The sequence below is a fragment of the Euphorbia lathyris genome, chromosome 4 (genome assembly GCF_963576675.1).
Source record: "Euphorbia lathyris chromosome 4, ddEupLath1.1, whole genome shotgun sequence".
Classification (NCBI taxonomy): Eukaryota; Viridiplantae; Streptophyta; class Magnoliopsida; order Malpighiales; family Euphorbiaceae; genus Euphorbia; species Euphorbia lathyris.
The window spans coordinates 81918077-81944156 of record NC_088913.1 but is presented as its reverse complement, the minus strand read 5'-3'; the positions used below and the strand labels follow the sequence as shown (position 1 = coordinate 81944156).

The 26080-nt window shown below is 34.3% G+C and overlaps 2 protein-coding genes across 7 annotated transcripts in view; one reads left to right on the top strand and one right to left on the bottom strand.

The window, feature by feature from the left end:
* LOC136225970 (anaphase-promoting complex subunit 1) overlaps positions 1-20080 on the top strand; it is a 31010-nt gene extending 10930 nt beyond the window's left edge. The window contains exons 12-38 of one of the 5 annotated variants that reach the window (XM_066014203.1): positions 307-645; positions 1189-1272; positions 4098-4190; positions 4320-4379; positions 6296-6394; positions 6680-6820; positions 7073-7153; positions 7795-7866; positions 8292-8363; positions 10274-10373; positions 10674-10756; positions 10834-10890; positions 11010-11087; positions 11216-11337; positions 11423-11583; positions 13986-14062; positions 14152-14265; positions 14354-14455; positions 14886-15026; positions 15339-15512; positions 15727-15790; positions 15873-16012; positions 16103-16260; positions 16870-16948; positions 17147-17245; positions 18242-18629; positions 19736-20080. In XM_066014203.1, coding sequence (XP_065870275.1) covers positions 307-645; positions 1189-1272; positions 4098-4190; positions 4320-4379; positions 6296-6394; positions 6680-6820; positions 7073-7153; positions 7795-7866; positions 8292-8363; positions 10274-10373; positions 10674-10756; positions 10834-10890; positions 11010-11087; positions 11216-11337; positions 11423-11583; positions 13986-14062; positions 14152-14265; positions 14354-14455; positions 14886-15026; positions 15339-15512; positions 15727-15790; positions 15873-16012; positions 16103-16260; positions 16870-16948; positions 17147-17245; positions 18242-18628 — 3177 coding nt within the window. In that variant the 3' untranslated portion in view covers position 18629; positions 19736-20080. Of the gene's footprint in view, positions 1-306; positions 646-1188; positions 1273-4097; positions 4191-4319; positions 4380-6295; positions 6395-6679; positions 6821-7072; positions 7154-7794; positions 7867-8291; positions 8364-10273; positions 10374-10673; positions 10757-10833; positions 10891-11009; positions 11088-11215; positions 11338-11422; positions 11584-13985; positions 14063-14151; positions 14266-14353; positions 14456-14885; positions 15027-15338; positions 15513-15726; positions 15791-15872; positions 16013-16102; positions 16261-16869; positions 16949-17146; positions 17246-18241; positions 19070-19724 lie in introns of those variants that run through there. The other 4 variants (XM_066014202.1, XM_066014204.1, XM_066014201.1 and 1 more) reach the window with 4 other exon arrangements.
* LOC136225971 (protein trichome birefringence-like 30) lies at positions 19107-23371 on the bottom strand. Of its 2 annotated transcripts, none has more exons than XM_066014206.1 (5): positions 23090-23371; positions 22299-22470; positions 21965-22167; positions 21586-21747; positions 19107-19837 (listed from the first exon to the last, which is right to left on the bottom strand). In XM_066014206.1, the coding sequence occupies exons 1-5, from the start codon at positions 23362-23364 to the stop codon at positions 19528-19530; spliced, it is 1122 nt and encodes a 373-aa protein (XP_065870278.1). In that variant the 5' UTR covers positions 23365-23371; the 3' UTR covers positions 19107-19527. The 2 variants fall into 2 exon arrangements, with proteins under 2 accessions (XP_065870278.1, XP_065870279.1); XM_066014207.1 differs by having other exon boundaries at positions 21586-21744.
* Positions 23372-26080: the final 2709 nt, after the last annotated feature.

Genomic DNA, 26080 nt, shown 5'->3' with positions numbered 1-26080 from the left:
TTTCGTTTTACGATATGAATTTCCAATTTTTAAAAATTAGAGAAACATTACAAGTTTGTAGGTTTCAGTTTCCAAAACTTGCGATCTGTTCAAAATCAATGTTTCCATGCTTCACACAATTAGATTATTCTGTGTGAACATGGTGGGGAATGTAAAATCTTTTTAGTTTTAGAATTATTTCAATTGGTATAATAAGTGGCATCAATTGAAAGATTGCATCAGCTCCTTTTTTTTTTTTTTTTTTTTTTTTTTTTTTAATTTGATGGGAAACCGTTATATACTGAAATGATTGTCATTTATTCGTAGGTGTTAGATAAGTGCCGGGAGTCTCCTCCGATTGACTGGCCTGCAGCTGCATATGCGCTTCTTGGTCGAGAAGATCTAGCTTTGCCACATTTAGATCATTCTCACAAATCCAAGGATCTTGAAACCCACCCAAATGTGAATTTAATATCCATATCTGTACCTTACATGTTACATTTGCATCCAGTGACAATTCCTTCCGCTGTTTCTGAATCAACTGGATCAGAGAGTTCCAAGTTTGAGGATAGTGATTCTGCTGATGGGTCGATGATGGATGGTATGGAGCACATCTTTAACTCTAGCAGTCAGTTGCGGTATGGTCGAGATCTACGACTTAATGAGGTTTGCTTTTGTCCTTAGCGATTGATCATCAATACCTCAATGATGCAATTGTAACTTTTCGAATTGATCTATGGTCAATTGCCCTTGTATATGAATCTTTGTTATTTTGTTATATGAAATGCTTCTGATGTACTGTTAAGGTGTTATGAAGTTATATTGCTTAATGTATATGGTTCATTTTTTTTTTGGTGTCTGCTTGGTATGGCTTAATTTTACACGAGGGCGAGCCTTGGCGCAACGGTAAACGTTGTTGTCGTGTGACCAAGAGGTCACGGGTTCGAGTCTTAGGAGCGGCCTCTTGCCAAATAAATTGGCAGGGGAAGGCTTGCCCCCAGTACACCCTTGTGGTGGGATCCCTCCCCGGACCCTCGCCCAGCGAGGACGCATAGTGCGACCGGGCCGCCCTTTTTTTTTTGCTTGGTATGGCTTAATTTTACATATGGTTATTAACACCCTTCATCATAAACTGCGATTACACTTTCTTGCTTTGCTACAATTTCAATTCTTTCTCTTCTTTTACTGTGTACTTTTGTCGTCTGCTAGGTTAGACGCATTTTGTGCTCTGCAAGACCCATGGCTATCCAAGCATGTCTTACTCCTAATAGCTCTGATCAGGATATTCAGCAGGTACATTTCACTTTATATCCTATTTGTGTTAATAGCCCTTTGAGTGTGTTAATGCATACTGAAATTTTAACTTTTCTTATTTGTTTATTTTAAATTCTAATCATATCTTCTTTTACTGTGCTATTCTATGCACTGTGTTTCAAAATTTACTTCTCTGTCCATAACATTCTTTACATTTAAAAATCTGTAAAAATATATAGTTGAGCAGAATAGAGGAAAACATATTCACACAACAGAGAGCAAAATGGAAGAGAAAACCTTAAATAGATGTGGACCTTAGTTAATCTGGTATTTCAATCAAGGGTCTATATACTTGACTCAAACTATTCTGGATTACTGGCTTCTTTGAATACATTAGAACATATTATGTTTTTTGTTAGTCTACACTCTTGCCTGGAATCCTAAAACTGTAGCTCTGTTGTATAATTATTTTCATCTTTCATGATCTTGAATAGGAACTCTTGACAATATGTTAAAAAGGTGGTCTTTGGAGAGATATTATGGCATCATTGACCCTCTGTATGTGCTTAAAGTATCTGTTTCATGGTTCTGTTTCATGGTTTCTTCTGATCCGTCAATTTGTGTGTTTCATTTATTATGTCTCTGTTTTGTCCATTTTAAATTAGAACCAAGGTAGTTTCAGGTGTGAGCCTATTGTGTATGTTATTTACATAGTGGCAGTTATTCTTTAGTAAGGGCACTGATTTCTTTTATCATAACTGCTGTGTCATTTAACAAATGGGGAAACAAGAAGGAAACAAGCTCTAATTTCAGAAAAAGTTGAGATCTATGTGATTGAAGAGTTCTCTCTTGTGAGCCCTTGTTTTCAATCATTGAAGGAATAAAAAACAACAAGTCCAAGCTAGCAACTACTTTTACTTTTAGCTTTGATTTTCTGTCAACATACCTGAAACATATCAGTTGTCAGCTTGCATCTTTTATCTGAAGCTCCAACATAAAGGAAATTTGTGGACTTTGATTGTAGAAAGAACTGAAATTTTTGAAAATCATGTGATGGTTGCTCATATATGTGATGCTGAGGTGTTGACAGTTTCTATCTTTGTCATATCAACTTATTTCTACTACATAGGATATGCAAACCTATTGTGAGTATTTATGTGATGGGATTTTTTCCTTCAGCAACTGTAAGTTCAGTGATGGATTGCTGTGTTGAATTTTGGAATCAAGGAAGTGCAATTTTATTGACCCTTGGCACAAGGTCTTAAATCATCATAATATTCCTCCCTCTAGCAATCTTTTGTTTATGGATTTTTATTACTTTTTTGTTATACACTAGAAATACATGGTATCTTAAGAGACTACATTGCTATGTTCTTTTTAAGAGCAATACACATATACGTACAAGGTTCTCCTTCAATCAAGGAGACAAATTGACCCTACCAGCATCTCTAGCAGCCCTACAGCAGCCTGCAGCCCTACAGCAGCCTTAGGCATGCTATTCATTAATAACATTGACTTATGCTCCAACACTCCCCTCAAGCTGAAGCATGGATTTTAATCATGCTCAGCTTGCTATAGATACTTATAATGTAGTCTTAAAGACAATACAACTCAAAACAAGAAACTCAAGATACTTTGGAACATAAAACGTAATTCGGGAGATGCAACCTAGAAGAACAAATCGGGCAGGAGAGACTACAGAGGAACATCAAGCTTCATCGGAAATAGACAAGGAAAACTCAGTCGAAGCACAACACGCAAGAGGCTGCCAGCAACGTAATTGCACAAAAGGAGATTCACCGGCAAACTAACTGGACAGACTGGTGGGAAACAGAGAGGCGACGGAGGCGGAAGAGGAACGGCGACAGTACGTTGAGGTGAAATCAGACTCTTCTCACAAGACAGACAGTAATGTTGAAAGAAACAGCTGAAAATACAAACCCACAAATTCTGCTCACAAGGCAGAAAACAAATACTGGAATCTCAATCGAGAAACCCAAAACAGAAGCCAAAACAAGGCTTTGATACATGTAATACACTAGAAATACATGGGATACATGTAGATTAAGAGACTACATTGATATGTTTTATTTAAGAGCAATACACACACACACACACACATATATATATATATATATATATATATATAAGGTTCTCCTTCAATCAAGGAGACAAACGGACCCTGCCAGCATCTCTAGTAGCCCTACAGCAGCCTCAGGCATGCTATTCTTTAATAACAGTGACTTATGCTCCACCAACATTTTTCAATATGAAAAAAGGATGAAAAGGTCGTCTTATTCAAAACTCCAATTATGAAATCCCTTTTCTCCCACTTCATACCTCGGAACGCCAAACTGTACAAGCTTCTTCCAAAGCATAAGCTGTTCAGGGTTGAGCCCTGGGATTTGACAGCGGACTGAATCATTTAATAAATTATTTCTTTTATAAAAAATTCTTATAATCTTTTGAAATCGGATTACTAGAAAGGAGGAAATCAGGGAAATGCAATTGTATTTTGATACAATTTTCTCTACCTCTGTCTGTTATAATTTATAAATAAAAGTAAAATAGTAACAGGAATTGCAAACACAGTGGCCATTAATACTGAACGCTTGTAATTCATTAAATATTTGGTATTGGCTCTGCATTTCTTTTGCTTTTGCAAAAATGGGAGTGTATAAACTTTATGACATGCTTGATTGTTTCTAAGTTGAGGAATAATTTCTGGATTGGATATTTTTTGCATAGTTATCATCATTTCTTTTTGTTCTGATATCATGGTTTTGCTTGGGTTCATTTGTAATGATGGTGGATTGTCATCTTGTCATTCAATTTTCCTCTTCTATTTATTTTCACTTGAAAAGGCTCAATTGTGGCACCTGGCGCAAAGGACTACTGCTCTTCCGCTTGGGCGAGGGGCATTTACTTTGGCAACAATATCTACTCTCTTAACAGAGGTGTTCCTACTATATTATAACTGCTCTCTATACTTATAATTCTTTTCTTCTGATTTGAAACTGCTTTCTTAAAAATACATGGTTGTTTCATTGAAATCTTGATATTTTTTTGTTGTTGTGTGTCTGCAGGCCTTCACTGTTCCAAAGCTTGTTTTAGCAGGTCGGTTGCCTGCTCAACAAAATGCAACTGTATGTTCATGTTTAATTCTTTCTTTTTCTCTGGTATACTTGTTGCTATACGCCGCCGTTAGGCAGCCCATAATATTATTAATTTGTCTTGATTAGTGTGCGTCTTACTAAGTGTTCCAAGTATGAACCTGTCCATAGTTATTAAAGGCGCATGGCGCACTAAGGCGCTAGGGGTCCTGGAGCCTTGGCGCATGGCGCACGGCGATGGCGCGCGCCATAGCGAGACATGGCGTACTTACAAAAACAAAAATTATAAAACTATAAAACTAACATAAAAATGCAATGAATACTAAATCAGGACAATATTAAGCATAAATATGTATATGTTTTAAAATGCAAAATAAACCCCATATTAGAAAGCTAAAGTTGAATACTAAATCCTAAGTTCTACTCATCAAAACTCTCCAAATTAATCACTCATATTGAATTTGAATTCCCTTGGCTGCTTTGTTTTTGTTTGAATTCGTTTTTCTGTGTTTTGTTCTACTAAACTTCTTCCTCTTATAATAAGATTTTGTGGTTGCCTCTTCTAATTAATTCAAATGTATAATCTCTCTCTTCCTTTTTAATATATGTTTTTTTTTTCTCATTTTGGACCCTTCAGAACACTTGTTCCATATATGTAACTGTGAACCTGTCTTACTAAGTGTGCCAAGTGTCTTAATGTCCTCTATTGTAGTTACACTGCCATTCACATTTATAACTGCATAACAGAGCAGTTATGCTGCATTTACAAGCTCTACTACCGAGCTGTATGTATTATATTTGGTGGAATCAATAAGAAGGGGTTAGAGAAAGAATTTCCGTCAAATGTATTTCAAGAGATCAAAGGATTTTATCTTAATGAGCTTTTGCTTTTAGTCACCATAGGTTCCAAAGGAAGAACTTTAAATAAATCCATTAATTGCCACCGTCCCATAACCAGATCCAAGGCCATTGCCTACGTTCATTTAAGTATAATTTAATTCTTACTGTAGCTTCATGTCTTTATTTTGGGGATGTAATGTCCGTATGCTGTTGAGATTATCATTTTATCAGAAGAAGAATTTTGCTGGTGCTCTTTGTTGAAATTTTGTTTAGGCCTTCGTTTATATAGGACAGTAATTGCTGGTTTCATATTTTGGTAGAAAAGGTTAGGCCCTGTTTAATTTTTGAAAAAATTTCTTCTTTCATTTTCAACTTCAAATGGCCTTTGCCAAGCCATACACTGGTTTTTTCATGACTTCTATCATTAACTATGATTGAGGGTGATCAAATGACGTAAAATTTTAGAAGAATCATATTTTGAAGGTGTAAATATTCAGGAACCTTATTATTTCAAGGCACACACAGTGATAATAGGAATTGCAGCTACAGTGGGGGGTATACGCTCAAGGTGGTGGGTGAGGGTGCTGGTTTGTGACGGTGCTAAGCAGTATTTATTTCATTAAATTAACCAGTGTGGTTATGACTACAAGTGATTGTTGGTATGGATAGTAGTGCTGGTAGCAGTAATTTGATTATAGTTTTAGTGCATAGTATGGCAGAATGATGATGGGGTTGTACATGGTGGCAGTAAAAAATAACATATGGTTGTATTTTCCTATTAGAGAAAAACCGAAGATCAAATTAAATTTTATGTTGGAAAACTGTGATTTACATATTTTGGTGTTTTCCCGCGTCAGTGTCGATTAAGTAGTTCTCCATCTGTTAGAAAGTTATCGCATTTGCACAAAAGTCTTTGTTTTTTGCTTTCTGGAAAATCCCCCAGTTTCCTATTTGGCGAACGGGCTGCTACCATCTCCTGTTTTTTGTCCTTTTTAAACTCTTGAATCAATTACAGTCTTCTGTTGTATCTTCTTTGCCCCTTTAGATCATTATTCAAAATTTCCTTTTCACATTATTTGGATCCTTATTGCATCTCTCTGGCTTTATAGGTGAATCTGGACCCTAATATAAGGAATATAGAAGAACTTAAATCTTGGCCAGAATTTCACAATGCTGTTGCTGCTGGATTAAGGCTGGCCCCACTTCAGGTTAGATCATACATGTAACTTTGTGATGTGAAAATCTTGTTGTATTACACAGTCCTCCATTGTGTGACAAAATTATGTTGCAGACTTTTTTTTCCTTCACATACCCAAAGTAATGGATGCACAATGTCCTTGTAATTTAGGCATTTTAGTTCTCTTTTATCTTTCATTTTCGTGATTCCTGTTCGATACTTCATTTTATTTTCCTATAACTCTCTCCTTACCAGTGTCTTACTACCTTACCATGTGAAACATAATTTTCGTGAATTTGTTTTAACCTTCTTGCAGGGAAAAGTGTCAAGAACTTGGATTATATATAACAAACCCAAGAAACCAAATGCTGTTCATGCTGGACTTCTTTTTGCTTTGGGATTACATGGATTTTTGCGTGTTTTGATTATTACTGACATATACACTTATTTCACACAGGTCTGACCCCTATTTCCTGTTTTCTTTCAAAAGTTCACTTTAGGAGTCAGTTTGTTGGATTGCGATGTAACTTGAAAAAGTTCCCTTACTCGTTAATGTTTCGTACTTGAGTTATGGAAGAGAGAACAAGAGAGAGAATATAGGATTGTGAATACCAGCTGAAGGGTGACCTTTTTCTTTACATTATTCTATATGATTGCGTCTTATACTCTTTTTTTGATCTTCGGCTATGTTTATGTTTCATTTTAATAGGAACATGAGACCACAACTGTAGGATTAATGCTTGGACTGGCTGCTTCTTATAGGGGAACGATGGAGCCAGGGGTATCAAAGGTAACATCTGGGTTATTTAATTCTTCTTTTATATCTTTCTAAACTTCTCTTTTGAAGGATTTGATAAAATATTTTTGGCTATGCATGGGAGACTTTCACGGGGAGTTAATTGGTATTATATAAAAACAATTAGTAACTTTATTTTGTTTGTCAGTTCATCTTAATGTAAATGAAGCTCAATAAAAGTTGAACTTTTATGTGTATTGATCTTCTAGTACTCAATCTTCTTCGAATCCAAATTGGCACTTAGAGGGTAGATTGTAAAGGTTTTCAAAGATTTTAATTACATTGCGCACCATAAATTCCTTTTTTTTTTTTCATTTTGCATGCTTGGAATGTTACTTGACATTATGCTTATTCTATTCCATAACATTTTTTTTTTCTATTTTTATTATCTATTCAAAGATTTTAACTACTCCATTACTTCGAATCCAAATTGGCAGTTAGAGGGTAGATTGTAAAGGTTTTCAAAGATTTTAACTTCATTATGCACTGTAAATTCCTTTTCTTTTTCATTTTAAATCTTGCATGCGTGGGATGTTACTTGACATTATGCTTATTCTATTCCATAACATTTTCTTTTTCTATTTTTATTATCTCCATTAATTCCATACAATGTGATAATTATTATTTTATTTCAGTTGCTTTATGTGCACATACCTGCCCGGCATTCATTTTCGTTTCCAGAGTTGGAATTACCAACGCTTCTACAGGTATCTATCATCAAACTACACAGAATGTGTTTGTTTATGTTTCATGTTGCAGCAATTCAAAGTTCATTTATATTTATTAACTAAATATCACTTTTAAGATGCATATTGATGTGCACGAATATTTGATTGCTTTTGATCTGTTCTTCCTCAATTTCCTATAGGCATACAATCCACATCACATAGTGTTTCTACCTTCAACAGCATATTGCTTTTGCATGAAGAATTTAACTTTCATTTATCTTCTTATTGGTTTCGTGGATGGAGTTCGGATTTGTGATAGTCTATGTGGCTTGACTGCTGTCATAGTTTAAATAATTGCTAACTTGAGTTGGGGTACAATTGTTTGTTAAATGAGGAATGTCCTTCTTGAGATTTTTTTCAATCAAATTTGGGTTTGATCTTGTGCTTACTTCTTTGATTTGAAGTCAGCAGCATTAGTATCGGTTGGGCTTCTTTATGAAGGATCAGTTCATCCACAAACAATGCAAATTCTATTGGTAACATTCTCATTCTTGATTCTGTGAGCATCACTTTATTTTCAATTTCAATGCACACATAATCAATGTCAAATTTATATAGTATGTTTCTAATTCTTAACAATGTAGATCACTAACTATTTGTTTATTGCACATCTGCTGACACACTTTGATATTGATATTCCTTTAGTTAAAAGTGACTGCTGCAACTAGGTGAGGTAAGGGGCAAAAAAAGGGTTGGCTGAATGAAGTGAAGCACAATTAAAAAAAAAAAAAACTATAATAGATTATTGATAATCTAAGAATCAACGTCAACCATAGTTGTTAAATCGAGATTCGACTCGTGACTCGAAATCTCATTTTGCGAATCGGGACTCGTGAATCGAATCGAATCGTAAGATTTGGATCAAATTCAAAATGCTATAAAAAATAAAATATTAACCATATTTAACTTTAAATAGTAGTCTAAAAATGCAATTTTAATATCTAAATAGAAATTATATCAAGTTATAAAAGAAAGTAGAGGCAGACAGAACATAGAAAATAGAAAGAATAAAAAGTAGAAGAAGATAATAACAAATAAATAGAAAAGAAGATGGAAGGTTTTGGAATTTGTAAAGTCATCTGATTGAAACTATTTGTGTTTCGTACTCTTCTGCACGTTTTTTTTTGTTTTTATAAAGTGAATAGTCATCTTCTTCTGCTGTACGTTTTTGAGTTGTTAAAAATTGATTTTTTTTATTTTAAATGGTGGCCTGAATCGACCGACTCGGGTGACTCGGTGAATCGGCCGATTCATGAACCTTCCGAGTCGTACCATAGATACGACTCGAATTCTTCATGAATCGAATCGTACGAGTCGACCTCGTACGATTCTAACAACTATGTCGTCAACTAGCAATCAATAAGAACTGAAAAGAAGTTGAGATCAATGGATTTCAGCTTTTCAAAAAGTCAGCAATAATTATAGAAAAAAACATGTTAAAAAGTTAAATTGAAGAGTGTCATGGAACAATTTGAACTAAAAGCTTAAGGTGATAGATAAAGGTCCATTTCATATTAATATCCGACACACCCCATATTACCATGTCATGGAACCATTTGAACTAAAAGCTTAAGCTCATAGTTAAAGGTTCACTTCATATTAATACCTGACAGAGAGAAAAAGTAATTATATTATCAGAGATGAATTGAACAAAACATTGGGGTGGTGAATATGAAAAAAAAAAAGACATTAGGGATGTTAAATTGAAGAAAAACAGCGAATTTAGTAGTAGTAAAATGCTTACCATTGTCATTCTTGGGAACCATTCATGAAGAGATAGTGACGACGTAGGTATCTTTTATTTTGTTTGTTCTTTTGGTTTGAGTAGTGCTATGCTATAAATGGTTCTTTTGATAGGGATTGTGGTTGATAGACTTTTAAAAACCCTTGAAGATTCTTAGAGTACCTAAAAAGACTTTTAGACTTCCTAATATAACGTAAATTACTAGCACATAGGCTGCTATTATTTAGGAAAACAAATGCCCCTATGACAATTCATGGCTTTGCACCTTTCATTTTCTTTATGAGGCAACACCCAGGTGCAAAATGCCAGAGCCTTGTTAAAGAGGCACCTTGGAACTGCAGTGGATCTCGAGACATTTGTGCCTAGGCAAGTGCCTTATGCGTCTCTGACTACACCTATCATTGTTTCATTAATCTTCATAAAAGTTGATGGTGAATTTTGATATTTGTCCGATGTCTGTACCATATGAACTTTGTAATTATTTTGTATTTCACGATTGGGAAAAAAATATTGCTTATTGTTTTTTCAGTTGATCAGTGCAAGATAATTTGGTGATTTTTTCATCACCAAAGTCATTATACAATTTTCTGATGTATGCTCCTCCTTCTATACTTTGATGTGTATGAATATAAATTTTTTCAGGGTGAAATGGGCCGAAGAAGTGGAGGTGATAATGTACTGGAAAGGGAGGGCTATGCTGTTTCTGCAGGATTTGCATTGGGTCTTGTAGCAGTGGGTAGGAGTAAATACTTGCACTATTCAAATAACTAGAAATTTTTATGCTTTTTTCTTTTGTTGAGATGTGGAGCTTGATTCGGCTTGAATCCTACACGGTGTTTGGAAGCCCAGTAGAGCCTGGTGATATAATGATGCCCTAGTTTCACACATATATAAGTGCTCTACTATGGTATTTGGGTATATGAGTAGAATCCTTTGTGCACTGTGGATGTAGCACTCTTTCAGAACCACATAATACTCTTTTGTGTTTTGCTTGCTTAACTCCTCAAAAACTATCTTATGTCTAATTATGCTGGTCATTCAGGTCGAGGGGAAGAAGCACTTGGTTTAATGGGGACCTTGGTTGATCGATTGTTTCACTACATTGGCGGGAAGGAAGTTCATAATGTATGCATCTAAATGAGTTAAATGGGCTACTAGTATGCATTTTCTGATCACTCTATATCTATTTTACTCTTGATCAGGAAAGACCCCTTTTCTTGACACCACCAGCAGATGAACACAATCGTGGTGTTGGGCAGGTTTGTTTGGCTACTTGATTATGCTAATATATCCATGATAGTGACTGATGGTAACATAAATTTAAATCTTTTTACTGGTCCAATCAAATGTCATGACAATTGATAATGTTGCGCTGTAGATGATGGATGGAACTTCTGTCAATGTTGATGTCACTGCACCAGGAGCTCTAATTGCTCTTGCTTTGATGTTTTTGAAGGTATTTTGATGTTGATCCTATACGAATGTTCCATTAATGTCTGACTGGCCTAACCCTGCTAAAGGTAGATATCTTGGTAATTTTCCTAAGGGTCATATAGGATTTTTCTTTTCTCCTTGTATATACAGACAGAATCGAAGACGATTGTTTCAAGGCTTTTCATTCCTCAGACTCGTTTTGAATTGCGATACGTGAGGCCTGACTTCATCATGCTTCGAGTCGTTGCCCGGAATTTGATAATGTGGAGCAGGTTGTGCGGATCACGTTAGTTGAATAGTTAAATATTGCTCCATTGTGCTGGACTTAATTTCAAGTTTAATATGCTGTTATAACAGGGTCCATCCCTCCAACGACTGGATTCTGTCTCAGATTCCTGAGATTGTCAAAGGGGGTGTAGCAGGCCTCAGAGATGACATTAGTGATATTGATGAAATGGATGCAGAAACGTTTGTGCAGGCATATGTAAATATAGTGGCTGGAGCATGCATTTCTCTAGGTATCTAGTTTTGTATAATTCACGAGATACCTAACTTGATGACCTTTTAATTTGAACTCAGTGCACAATGATTATAAGTGTGATCTGATTCTCTTTCAGTGGGATGGGGTGGGGGGTCTCCATTATCTGGTGTCTAAAGATCATTGGTGGAGGAAATTAAGATGTATGAAAATAAGGCATGCATTAAAATAACTTGAAAAAAGTTCAGCAGTTCATGTTAGTCTAACTGGAACCATATATATATGTATATATATGAAATTTGATTTGGCCAGAAAATGTATGTCATTCAAAATAATTATTTTTCATAGTATATTCTCATGGTCTGAACATGTAAACCATTGGTGACCAAATGTGGTACTTCAGCTGATCCAGGCTGTGGTCTAGCAAAACAGAATCTTTCCAACATGTAAAACTCATAGATACTACTTTCAGCCTTTAGTGGTTTAAAAAATATAGTTTAAATAGTTTTAGGAGAAACAATTTTCTTAATTTACCCTTAATTAAATTACTAATTTAAGTAGTTGGATATTAAATTAGTACAATTCTCAATAACATGTGTTGGATTGGTTGGTAGATAATATTTATATTTTCGAATTAATTTGATGTACTTTGTTGATTACTATGCATGATGAATAAGAGCATCTCCAAGAGACTCTTAGTACACTCTCTATAAATAAAGGGCGGCCCGGTCGCATTACGCGTCCCCGCTGAGCGAGGGTCCGGGGAGGGGTCCCACCACAAGGGTGTATTGGGGGCAAGCCTTCCCTTGCCAATTTAATTGGCAAGAGGCCGCTCCTAAGACTCGAACCCGTGACCTCTGGTCACACGGCAACAACGTTTTACCGTTGCGCCAAGGCTCGCCCTCTATAAATAATATAAATAATTAACTCCTAGTGATTTAAGAGGCTTTAAGTTGAGCCGAAGTAAGACAGAATATTTGGAGTGTAAGTTTAGCGGCCATAGGAGTAGGGAGGCAGGGACAATCACCCTAGATGGGAGAGTTGTTCAGGCCTCATATTGCTTCCGGTATTTAGGATCTATTATCCAAACGGATGGAGAAGTAGATGGAGATGTTGCTCACAGGATTAAAGCTGGTTGGTCGAAGTGGAAGATTGCTACGGGTTTCCTTTGTGACTCCGGCATGCCTAATAGATTGAAGGGAAAATTCTATCGCACGACAATTAGACCAAAATTGCTATATGGTACGGAGTGTTGGGCAGTGAAACACTGTCACATCCATAAGATGTTGGTGGCGGAGATGCGTATGTTGAGATGAATGTGTGGTCATATGAGAAAGGATCAGATGAGTAATGAAATAATTAGGACAAAAGTAGGGGTCACATCTATTGAGAATAAAATGAGAGAAAACCGACTAAGGTGGTTTGGCCATGCGAGACGTAGAGCGCTTGATGCGCCGGTCAGGAGAACCGAAGAGTGGCAAAGGGATGCAGTGGTGAGGGGTAGGGGAAGACCTAAGCAAACTTGGAGGAGGGTGATCGAGAGTGATATGAGTTTACTGGGAATTGAGGAAAATATGGTAGTGGATAGGACGGAGTGGAGGGAGCGAATTTGTGTCGCTGACACGACTTGATTTCACGGTTTTATATGATGGTTCATGTTAGCCGACCCCGAATCATTTCGGGACTAAGGCTTTGTTGTTGTTGTTGTTGTATTTACCAATAGTGTCAGGAGAGAGAGCCTCAATAATAAATTATTAATAAAAAAAGAAGTTAAGAGGCACTAAGAGGTGGAGAGAGGCTCTCTATTAGTAGAGAGGATGGAGAGGCTCTTAGTGATTTGAGGAGCCGCTAAGAGACTGTTGGAGCTGATTTTTCATTCTCCCTCCTTAAATTTTAACTTAAGAGCCAATTTAAGAGGCTGTTGGAGATGCTCTAAGGGGTGTATTAGGAAGTTAGAAATTAACTAATTTTAGTAAAAGGAAAATTGTCTATTATTTGAGACGCACCAAAATGGCAAAGTGGTCTATCAACTTGGGACAGAGAGAGTATTAATTTAAAACATATGTATTTGATACATGTTCTATCATCCAAGTATTAGCTTGGAGAAACTGGTAACAACCAAACTCATTGAGCTCCAATGTTTTAGTTGTTTGAAGGATTCAGCTTTAATGTCTGTGGAGTTGATATTTGAACTCTGGCATCTTCTATGACATCTAGATGGTGATGCAATATCAAATGAGGGGCAATTTAAGCTCTACTATTCTTCAGTAGTTTCAATGGGAGGGAATGTTCACTGGTTGATGTTATTTTTTAATCTTGGGACATTTACATGACCACATCGATTTATAATGTGTGCTTCCTTAATTGCATTTGCAGCATTATTGGTGAAGTATCTACTTTTTTTCCCGGATACATGTGATTGTTGTCATTGTTTATTGGCAGGTTTGAGATTTGCTGGTACAAAGGATGGAAATGTGCAGGAATTACTCTATGAATACGCGCTTCACTTTTTAAACGAGGTCTACATTTAGGAAGTGGCAATATGCAGTGGTTCTCAATTAATATCTGTCTTTGATTGTTATTAAATTGTCTATCCAATTGTTTTCAGATCAAGCCTGTTTCTTCTACAAGTGGAAATAGTTTCCCCAAGGGATTGTCTCGGTATGTTGACCGTGGAACATTGGAAATATGCCTGCACCTCATTGTGCTTTCCTTATCTGTGGTATGCAGAAGTTGTTTATTGCTCAATATCTTGATGCTATTATGAAAAAGCACTTGTAAGTGTCTGTTGTGGTTGTTTTGAACAACAGGTTATGGCTGGTTCTGGACATCTACAAACATTTCGGTTATTGCGATTTCTCCGGAACCGTAACTCTGCAGATAGCCATGCTAATTACGGTATTCAAATGGCTGTAAGTTTCCTTGCAAGTGATCATATTACTCCATTGGAGTTTCTATTGCCTAAGGGATCTTATGTGTTGACTTCTCATGTTCTTCTTTCAAATGCTCTAGGTCATTTAGTCTGATGGTAATGTGGCACTTCACTGTTCAATTTAAGGGCATTATATCTGCTTAATTTATCAAATTGATTAATTAGATGTACGGAGGCATTGCTGCACTTCATTTTATTTTTATATCTCAGTTATGCATGACTAGAAGTTTGATCTAATTTGAGGCATTGGATAGAAATATGATTTCTGATAGCTTTTACTTGGAGCTGAATGACCTAATATTCTGTGTGCTCATTCAGAAAATCAAGAACTTACATTAGCTAGCTTTCCCTTATTGTAAAAGTATCAGAAATATATTTATTTAAAATTTGATATTTTCAAACTACCTTAGGTGAGCTTGGCAATTGGTTTCTTGTTTCTCGGGGGAGGAAAGCAGACATTTTCAACCAGCAACAGTTCTATTGCTGCTTTACTAATTACTCTTTATCCACGTTTGCCTACTGGACCAAACGATAATCGTTGCCACCTTCAGGTACATAATAATTCTAACCTAGCAACTTACATATCAGAAATATATACCCAAAGAAACCACTCATATATTGTTCATGGAAGACAGAAAAGTCCTGTTTTAAATGTTTCTATCAGTTCTTATGCATCATTTCTGATTATCTTATGGGGACATTTTTGCTAAAACTAAAGCATTTCAGTTGACCAAATTTTTAAAACATAAAATGTTTATTTACTTCTAAACAAAAGTGATGTACAGATGGAAGGGTTGATAGTTTGGTATCTTGCTTCTCCTGCATTCTCCAATATTATGTGTTTATGGAGTTGTATTTTTCAGGCATTTAGGCATTTGTATGTGCTTGCGACAGAGGCTCGTTCAATTCAGACTGTTGATGTTGACAGTGGTCTGCCTGTTTATGCCCCTCTTGAAGTCACGATCAGGGAAACTGAACATTATGCAGAAACAACGTTTTGTGAAGTTACTCCTTGCGTCTTACCTGAACGTGCTCTTGTAAGTTCAAATACTAAAAAATGACTGTTGCTTCACTGTATGTTTGCGCAATAGCGCTTTTTCCCTCCAATTTTTTTTGCTAAGCCTAAGCAGCAAAGTGAAGCTATTCCTAATTGATGCAGGATTATATTTTGTACAAATAGATACATTGTTATATCAGTCCTTCAGAATAGCATATTTCGTACCACTGATTTATTTAAAATGCTGGTTACAGTTGAAGCGTGTACGCGTTTGTGGTCCTCGTTATTGGACTCAAGCAGTAGAGCTTCTTCCTGAAGGTTGGAGGATACTGTTGTGCCATTACTTCTATTTCACATTATTTGGAAGATATTGGGATAATCCTGGGTTACTAATTGACAGATAAACCTTGGTGGAGTTTTGGAGACAAGAAAGACCCATTTAATTCTGGTCTTCTCTATATTAAACGAAAAGTTGGAGCTTGTTCATATGTGGATGATCCCATAGGGCGCCAGTCACTGCTATCACGTGCAATGCACAAGGTAGTTATGCTCTCTTTTTCCACCACTAGTTGACCCTTACCTTAAATCCATGCGTTGTTATGGAGCATGTGCCTAATTTTCTTTTATCAGGTATTTGGTTTGACAAATACAAGAACATGCAGTCAAATTGCCAGAGGTCAAAGTGAATTGGGTTCTGGTACAGTTGATCAGTTGGTCAGTACTTTTTCTTCTAATCCAAGCTTAATTGCTTTTGCACAACTCTGCTGTGACCCTTCATGGAATAGCAGGTGAGTGTAAAGATCTTCCTGTCTCCTTTTAATGCTACCATCATCTCACAGCATCCGTGATAGATCTTCAGCTTAGTGGCATCTGATAGTTTGTACACTTGTATCCTGCTAGTTGATAGATGCTGATATTAGGATAATAGATAAATTTGTCAAATATGTGGGATCTTGAGATAGAAGATATTGAAAAGAAATATCTTTAGTTTGTTTTGTATTGTGGTCAACATAGAAGATGAGAAACTTGAAGGAGAATTGATAAAAAGAAAATCTTATAATCAGTTTGTCCAAATTACTCTCTCTAGTGCCTGACCTTTGGCAATGTCTTGAGTTCACTGTGTGGATTGTTGTGTTAAGATGTTTTTGTCACTCTTATGCAGATTATCTCGAAGTGTCCTAGTGCTCAGGCTTAGAATATATTCAGTTTTGAGAATTTTTTTTTTTAATACTTGTGTTAAAAAATTCTAAAATTTGTATAACCAGTTGGCAGACTTGCATGCCTTAATTTATCTATTCTCAGACTCATAGTACTGCTTATTTCCGAGCAAAGTGGATTTCTTTCTGTTCACCTGCATAGGTGGTGTTATAACTATTTTATTTTTACTTCATTTGCAGATATGGTGAGGATTTCCAGGAATTCTGCTTGCAAGTTCTATATGAGTGCATTACCAAAGACAGACCAGCTCTTGTACAGGTAATTACACAAGTCAATGTGATTGTTCTACTAAGATGACCTTGCTTTCTATCATTGGGATCCATTGTCCAAAATATAAAACATGAAAAAGTATTTGCTTCATTCTCTTTTAGCTATTCGTAGTTGTTGCATTGCTGTTAAGGTTAAGGTTGATGCCGTTCTTATTATATTTATCTCGACATTGTAAATATTTTGCAGGTGTATATATCATTATACTCCACCATTGAATGCATGGCTGATCAGGTCAGAAACAGCACTTTGGTGTTTGAAGACTCGCTCCATATTTCTAGTTTGAAGGTATTTTGTCTTTTCTCTGCTCGTTGTTTTTCTGATAAAACTCGGTCATTTTTCGCATGATTTGATACTGACAGCATTTTGAGTTATATAAAGTCTCTTTTCCTTATTCATCCAACTGAAAATAGCTCTGGCAGTAGGTCACTGTAGTGACACATATGTAGTAATTTGGAAGGAAGAAGGTAAATTGGGATATTTTAATCAAGAATATATTAATTGTAGTATTTTGCTGCTCACACGACACATTACTGAGGCCGAGAGACAATATCCAACCCAGGGCTGTGCGTAGTTTTATCTTTTTTTGATAAATATGATATTTTGTTTAAGGGGATGGTATTTGAAACCAAGACCTCCCACCTTCACTTTGTGAAGCTGTACCGACTGAGCTATATACCCAATTTCTCAATATTTTTCAACCTAAAGCATGAAGCTTGAAAATGTCCGTTCTGACTTGTTTGTTGGATTTCGTAGATTTTAGAACACGAACTTTGTTTTTCACCTTGCAGTTGAGTGGAACACTTTGTTTTATATAATAAATTGCTAGGGTTACATGGACCATATACCATAATAGAAATTTCCTGCCCAACACATCAGATGGAATGGAAGTTCTTTAGTGGTTAATGCTATGCAACTTCCCGCCACCAAAATAACAACGATTAAGTATCCAAATATCATTATAGGTTCAATCATGCCATGTTTAAGAAACAATGTTTCATGTGTTTGCAAAGCATGATATCTATTGTTTTTTTAGTGTCAAAACGGGTTAAGGTTATCGTGTCATAATGGTATTATGTGATCTATATACTCCACATGATTGTATATAATAAAAAAATACACAATTGATAACCGTGTCAAACGGGTCGTGTTAGACGAGTTGTTTCTGTCAATCGTGTTACTGAAGCTTTGGCTGATAAATTAATCAGTAAGTGCTCCTGTTTCTTTTTTTATCTGAATACAGTTTTTTGAGTGAAAAATACAACTGGTGTGTTGTGGTTGCAGCTTGCACTAACTTACAACGAAGCTCTTCTCAGTGGAAGATTGACCACTTCAAGAGGCGGTGTTGTTCAATCTGTGTTTCTGGGGTCTCTCAGGAAGAAGCTGGAAGAGTTGTTCGTATTTTCCGAGAGTTTGAAAAATGATTTGTGCATCTACTTGAATACAGCAAGATGGCCCAACGAAGAGAAGAATTCGATATTGCTGTCATGGTATCTTCAGTGGTATGGAGTCCCAAATCCATCTGTGATCTGGATGGCGATGGACAAAATCAAAACCAAGCAATTATCGTCGTCTTTAGTTCCGCTATTGCATTTGCTGTTCCCAACTACGCACATCAATGCCATTGGCGAGATAGATAAATGCTTGTTTTCTTCTCAAGGGAGCAGATGAGGTATGTATGTTAAGAGGAGTTGTACTATTACTTGCAATTCTCCCTAGATTTTTTGCATTTAGCTCTGTTCATTCCTAAGAATCAACTAAATGGTAATGCAATTTCTTTGTTTGAAAGTATTCCCATGAATCCTCAATTCTTTCATGAGGATTATTCCCATAAATGACCCAATAGAACCAACCTATTTTCAAACTTGGTTCCTCCTCAACCTACTAAATCCAATTTTGTCTCTCATATATAGCCTAGAAGCCGTCCACCGGCCAGTGGAAGATGTTGTGTAAAGTGCTTCTGTTTCATGAATTTCAGATGTTTTAGTGTTGAATCCCAGGATGAGTGAAAATGAGGAAAAATAGTTGTCAAAGGGATGAAAGTTTAAATTACTACTCTTCAATTTGGGGGTTAACATTTTTTTTATCTATTTATTTATTTATTTTCCAGAATGTAAACTTTTTTAAACTTTTAGCTGCGGTGGTTGAAATTCTCTCTGCTGTAGTGGTCGTTTCATAATCAATTCAACCTAGTTTATTTAGTCGAAAGTATAGTAAAAGTTCGTCAAAATGTCATCAGCCTAGCCAGCCTTCTTCCGAACCGGTGATGGCAAATGGTTACTGAAACAAGCACGTCTACATACATTATTTGAATCATGTTAAAATTGATGGTTCATTGATATAGAGGATTAATGAAAAGCTGTGGTTTGATAGAAGTAATCAAACACTATTTTTTGCTAGCAGCTCCGAAAAGCTGAAACAAATACTCCCTTAGTTAAGATGACTTCATTACAACAAATTACAAAGTTGAATTACATTATTGACATAAATAAAATTTAATGAATCTCATGTCCAAAGCTTTTTAACCGGTTTTACGAGGAGTACATGAGTAGTTATATAATAGAATTTAATTAATGGATGTATGCATAGAGCAACTCATTCCATATATCAGGTAGTCCAGGGAGACACCAATGTAGACAATCTGCATTTGCTGGATCAGTTTTGGCTGCTCCATAAACAGACATATGTGCATCTTTTCTGTACTCTGATAATGTTGTTATGTTGAGAAATTGCACTTTTACTTTCATTGATTTTATCACTTTTGTAGCTATTTTGTAGAATTCCCAGTCTGTTTCCAAATTTAGTGGCATTGATGTGTTCATAACTGGGAGAGTCTCGTTGCTACATTTTATGGCTCTTGGGTTGTTCCAGCCTGCACTCCTGTATCATTGCCCCCAACTCATATTAGTAAATTTTGTTTTTATTGCAAAATAGGGGTATTTATTGCAAGGGTCCGGTTCTTAGAAGACCCCTTCATAGGAGGAGACGACGTGTATTTTTTTAATACAAAAACGACATGTTTCGTTTCTCTTATGAGAGTAATGAAGTCAAGTCGTAATACATAAACAAAAGTCAACAATTTAATGTAGTACATTAGTAAAGTTAACATATAATGTTAGTAACAAATCAAACATCATTATTGAATTTTTATTTTTTTTATTTATAAATAATATACATTTTTTTTTGCGGATTTTCTTACATATAAAGTATGCTTTTATCATGTAAATTTCCCATTAATTTGCATATCAAGTTAAAAAGAAAGGAAATGGGATTTCTCAAAATTCATAAAATTATAGTTTGGCAGTTAACTATTTAGAATCTGGAGTTACTATCATTCAGGATAATTTTTTATTAAAAGATAACTAAATGAATGTATAAATTTATAATTGTGAATCAAAGTGTTATATATATTTTTTTTATCTCTACACTTCATATTCTAAAATATATATTTTTTTTTAATTTACATAACTATAACATTAAAACGCGAATTACTAAAAATTCATTAAAAAATTAACCAAATTCTGACTATATCCTTGTTTTTTTATAAGTGGATTGCTATTCGTCGCCCCTATTTTACTTACCGTCGTCTCCTGTTTGACATTTTTGCCCTTTTCATTTTTCATTCAAAAAAGTGAAATTCTCTCAACCGCGAAAAACAAAATGAAGAAAAATCATGTCTCCAAAACAAGGAAAAATAATTAAACATCTAAGTTTCGTATTTACCAATAATCTGAAATTTACGAATTGAACTTAAAAAGAATTTTTTTTTCGTTGAATTTGCTCTAAACGGGTAGCCCATAGGCAAAATAGGGTAGCCTACCCGTTTTGCCTAGGTAAAAAAGGGTGAGCTACCCATTTTCCTTTAGGGAAATGGATTTATTTATTTTAATTATAATAAATATTAATTATAGATAAATTATGTATTGATTGGAAATAAAAAATAAAAAATACGTATTGAAGTGTTCAATTAATTTTTATTTGGTAAATTATATTTATTTACCTTTTAGAACGTAAATTTAATTATACGTAAATTATATATTGACTGGATAGAAAAAACGTATATATAAATTATTGATTGGAAATAAAAAATACGTAAATTATGTATTGCACGCGTTAATACGTAATTTATCTATAATTAATATTTATTATAATTAAAATAAATAAATCCATTTCCCTAAAGGAAAGCGGGTAGCCCACCCGTTTTTACCTAGGCAAAAAGGGTAGGCTACCCTATTTTGCCTAGGCAAAATAGGGTAGTTCATGCTACCGGTCCATTGATTGGATCGTATGGGCTATCCGTTTAGAGCAAATTCAACGGAAAAAAAATTCTTTTTAAGTTCAATTCGTTAAATTTCAGATTGTTGGTAAATACGAAACTTAGATGTTCAATTATTTTTCCTTGTTTTGGAGGCATGATTTTTCTTTGTTTTGTTCTTCGCGGTTGAGAGAATTTCACTTTTTTGAATGAAAAATGAAAAGGGCAAAAATGTCAAAGAGGAGGCGACGGTAAGTAAAATAGGGGCGACGAATAACATAACCCTTTTTTATAATCCATACCACAGTTTAAATTGAATTATTCTATTTGCATATATAAAAACAAGAAATTACATGACTAAATGAGAACTAACCTGTCATGTATAGGAGACATAGTGCTAAAGAAAACAGAAGTACGAGTGGGATCAACATTTGTATCAATCCAATTGGCCCACGTGTTGAGACTACTCTCAAATGCTACATGCTGTTCCATCTCATAATACTCTGTATCTCCTTTCTCAAACGATCCTCTTCTTCTTCATTAATCACACAACAGAATTACTTTTAAAAATACATATTAAAATAAATATAAACATAAAAAAGAAGAAGCATATTGTAAGATACATTTTTTAAAAATAAACTAAACATTTATGAAAATTGGGTATTTTGTAAATTTTTATATATCATTTTAATTAACTAATAATGATTATTTTTTAGGGATTTCTGAATGTAGAAAAAACACAAAAAACTTACAATATTCTGACAGTAGGATGCTTGATCCACCAAGCATAAGAGTCAAAGATTAAATAATCAGCATTTATCCAGTAATCTCCATGTTTTGAAATTGATTTAGGCATTATCACTGAGATTGTTTTCCCATCTCTCCTTTCTGGAGGATCTGAACTTGATTCTACTAGATATGGTGCCCAATGAAACTCTATGCTCGCATTGTAATCCTATATTATCACAATAATTAAATAAAATATATTATTTTTGACATTTGTGATTTCATAATTTTTATTTTGAATTTTCAAAAATAAGAATTATGAAATCACCATTTATAAATAAAATTAAGAAATAAGAAAACCTGAATTCTGAAGACATAAGGATAGGCAGAGTAATCCATGAACTTGTTTCCTGGTGGAACAGCAGATTGAACCATACAAACCATTGATTGCCATTGATTTTGATGTATTGAGTCTCCTACATATACTAGCCTCTTTCCCCTTAGTTTCTTCAGCAATTTCTTTGCTTTAAACCTTATTATTAATTTATCAATTAATTAATTAATCATTCCAACTAAACTCAATTTAATACACTATAATATTAATAAAAACCCACAAATTGAAAAAGCAAATAATCATGCTTTAGGGGTCTATTGTTATTGTTAGTCATTACTGATAGCAGGTAGTAGACCTATTCATAGGCCGGACTCGGTTAAAAATCCAGCTCAACCCATTCCGCTATTAATTTAGATTTATTGGACCGGACTGGATTCGAGTTAAAAAATTAAATCTCGAACCCAGCCATATAATAGATTACTAATTAATATTAAACCGGGCAAGGCCTGCCTGTACAATTTTCATAAATCCTAAACCTGTCCAAAAAAATAGGCAGGTTTTAACGAGATTGAGCCACACTAGATTTAGGGTTAATTATTTTTGTCCTAGCTCTGTTCAAAGGACATGGACCTAAGCGGGCTGGACAGATACTTAGGCCCGTGACCAAGTCTAGCTGGTAGAATTTGACTAATTTTCTATTCATAAGAATTAAAAACAATTGTTTTCTCAATCATAACTAAACACTATTGTTCTGCTATTTAGAGTAAAAAAGCTAAAAGTAGATATGAAAACGAGAACCAAACGGACAGACACTTACTTGGGTAAAGAACAATCTCTTGGCTTCCACTTCCATATCTGAAATAAAGAATCAGGCCTTCCATTTTTGATGCAATTCTCCCAATCTTGAAGAAACTCACATTCTTCTTGTTTGTATAAAGGATGTTTTTTATAATCCAAAACCCATTTTCCAGTGAATATATCACATTTTTCTTCTAATTGATTCTCTACAGCTGATACTATGGAAACAGCTGATTCAAGGAATAGAAATGCAAGAATCAAAATTGAACAACCAATTAGCTTCTTCATTTTCATGTCAAGGTTTTGATAGAAGAAAATGCCAATATTTTCATTCATATTATATGGGTTTATATAATAAATAGTTATATGTGAAACCAAAGAATTTTTTGGATTTTTTTTGGGTAAAAAATTGCATATTTGGTAAAAAGGTGTACTTTTTGGGAATATTTGGCTCCCACAACCCAAGATTCTTGCATCATTTTTAGGGATATAATGTCACTATTATAAAATATATTTTTTTGTGAGGAACTTTTCAATTAAATTATATATTTTTCCATTATAACCTTAATCTATTAAAAATTATCGATCAAATCTTTGAACTAAGTAAAAATCATTCATTGAGTCCCTATCCTATCTTAAAATAAAAAACTGTAATTATTTAACATGAACTATTTAACATGAACTGTAATAATATCTGTATTGGTTCAAAATGAATTTAGAAAAGAGGGTCTGAAACTGTTCAACTAAATGATTTTCGATGAGGTATTAATTGATGATTTTTATTTGATTAAAGAATCTGATTAATGATTTTAATATTTTAAGATCTTAATTGATTTTAAAGTCTTAATTTAGGGAGCGAAATGAATATTATGCAATATTATTTTATTAGGCACATGGAAACCATTAGCTTATTGTTATAATGTACTTCCAACTTAGAGGCTAAAATATTGTTTTTTTTATAATTTATTTTAGCATGTGTCAGTTTTTCATAAAATTATAATTAATAAGATTAATTTGGACTAGTTGATGTTAATTTCGATTAAAATAAGATTAATTAGGAGTAATTGACATTAAATTTGGAGCTGTCTTGCTCATGGGAAAAATTAAATTAGAAGAAATATGGAGTGCAAGCAACTACAGAAAACTTGCTTGGAATAGTTGCAGATATGTCATCGTAGTGTAAAAGATTATATTTTTGATTCTGCAACAAGATGAGAGGTTTTTCCTTTTTTTTTTTTTCTTGAACTATCTGGAAAAAATTTAATGTGACAAAAAAGCTCAAAACCAAGTCTCATAATGCTTTTGGATAAATTACAACCTGGCCATTGAATTTTACCCATTTTTACTACTACAGTATGATCACTGAACTTTACACTTTTAAACATCAGTAGCCACTTAATTTTAACTAACTCCTCAAAATGACCGTTAACTACATCAAAATGAAAATTTTCAAGAATTAAAACTGTTCAGAGTGACATTTACCATGAAACCACGTTTTTGGAGCTTTCTCTCTAAAAATTCATCATCTCTCCTAACCAAACAACACCTAAATAATTTCAAAACGAAAATTTTCAAGAATTAAAGTTCATTAGAATATCATTAATTCTTCAAATTTTTTATTTTGAAACTGTCAACTGTCGCTTTGAGACGTTGAGTGGCACCTGTGTAAAAAAGTGTAAAAATTCAGTGGTCATACTGTTAAGAATTGAAATTCAGTGGCCATAATGTTAAAATGAGTAAAGTTCAGTTTCTATAGATGTAATTTACCCTAATGCTTTTTTACTTCTTAATATACTTTTTGCATTAATTGTTTTTGTTGAAACCTTTTTCCTTAGAAATTTTAAATATACATAAGAGGAAACAAGCTTTTATCATTGATTTATTGCATGTTCTATTTTGTGCCAAATATAAATATATCAGGGTTATAATTTGATTTATATTATATATGAATTTGGTACATGTTCTATTTTGTGATCATTAAGATACATTTTTCTTCTTCTTAAAGTAACTTAGTAAGAAATATTATTGTTCTAATTAATATCTGTCATCATTAATTAGTGAATATACGGTTCATGGAAAATCAGTAATAACATTGTTTTTTTAATGATAAAATTGAGATCACAAATCCATATTAATTAATTCATGATTTCGTATAAAATGAAACACATACCTATAGTATTTTAGGAGCCTCCAGATCAACCACCACATGTCTCAAAATAGGTATTCAGTGTGAAGCTTCTATGGAACATCTCCTTTCTAAAAGGAACCTCCACACGGCTAGGTCGAAGATTCCACACTATGAAGGACTTCTCCTAGACTCGGTCTCTTAATAGGAGAAGGAATACTAACACACAAAGGATTCCTAGAAGATAAGGGATTCAGTCCAGCCTTATATATATAGACATGCATACCTATGTTAACACTACAACTTACAACTAGTCCTACTTTTCAAACCCTTCCTAAGCACCTATTGACTTATGTTAGGATCCCGTAAATTAAACTCGTAACTAGGTGATGTATATAAATAAAATAGAGTAATAATAAAATAATCAGAATAAAAATAAAGCAAGAACACAAATACAAACATTTACGTGGAAACCCTTTGTAAGGGAAAAACCACGAGGTACTGAAAATAACTCTACTAATAATATTAGTGGAAATACAAAAATTAAGACCCTCTCAAATATACCAAACTTGAGGTAGATAATAATTTAGGAGACAATTGAAACACTCAAATTACACTCTTACACGCGCAATGTAGTATTTCCCAAACCTCAACTCTCCCTTACTATTTTTCTCGTAAGAACACTCTACAAAAAGAAGCTTATTACTTTTGTATTTCGGATGATGAAATTGAGCACAATGAGATGGTAAATGGCAAATATCCCCAACTCCTACCTCCAAACTACTAATTTTAATGCACCCAATGACTTAAAAGCATCAGAATGGGTTCGCCGGATTTACAAGTTAAATCCGAAAGATCGAGCAAGACATTCAGACTCTCCAGTAT

Bases quoted from the DNA above. Each gene is read 5' to 3' on its own strand.
- LOC136225971 (XM_066014206.1), bottom strand. From the start codon at position 23,364: ATGAAAATGAAGAAGCTAATTGGTTGTTCAATTTTGATTCTTGCATTT. The intron at 22,168-22,298 runs GTTTTCTTATTT...GTGATAATATAG, and splicing joins CTTATGTCTTCAGAATTCAG to GATTACAATGCGAGCATAGA. The intron at 19,838-21,585 runs GTTAGTTCTCAT...GCAATGATACAG, and splicing joins ATGTCTCCTATACATGACAG to GAGTGCAGGCTGGAACAACC.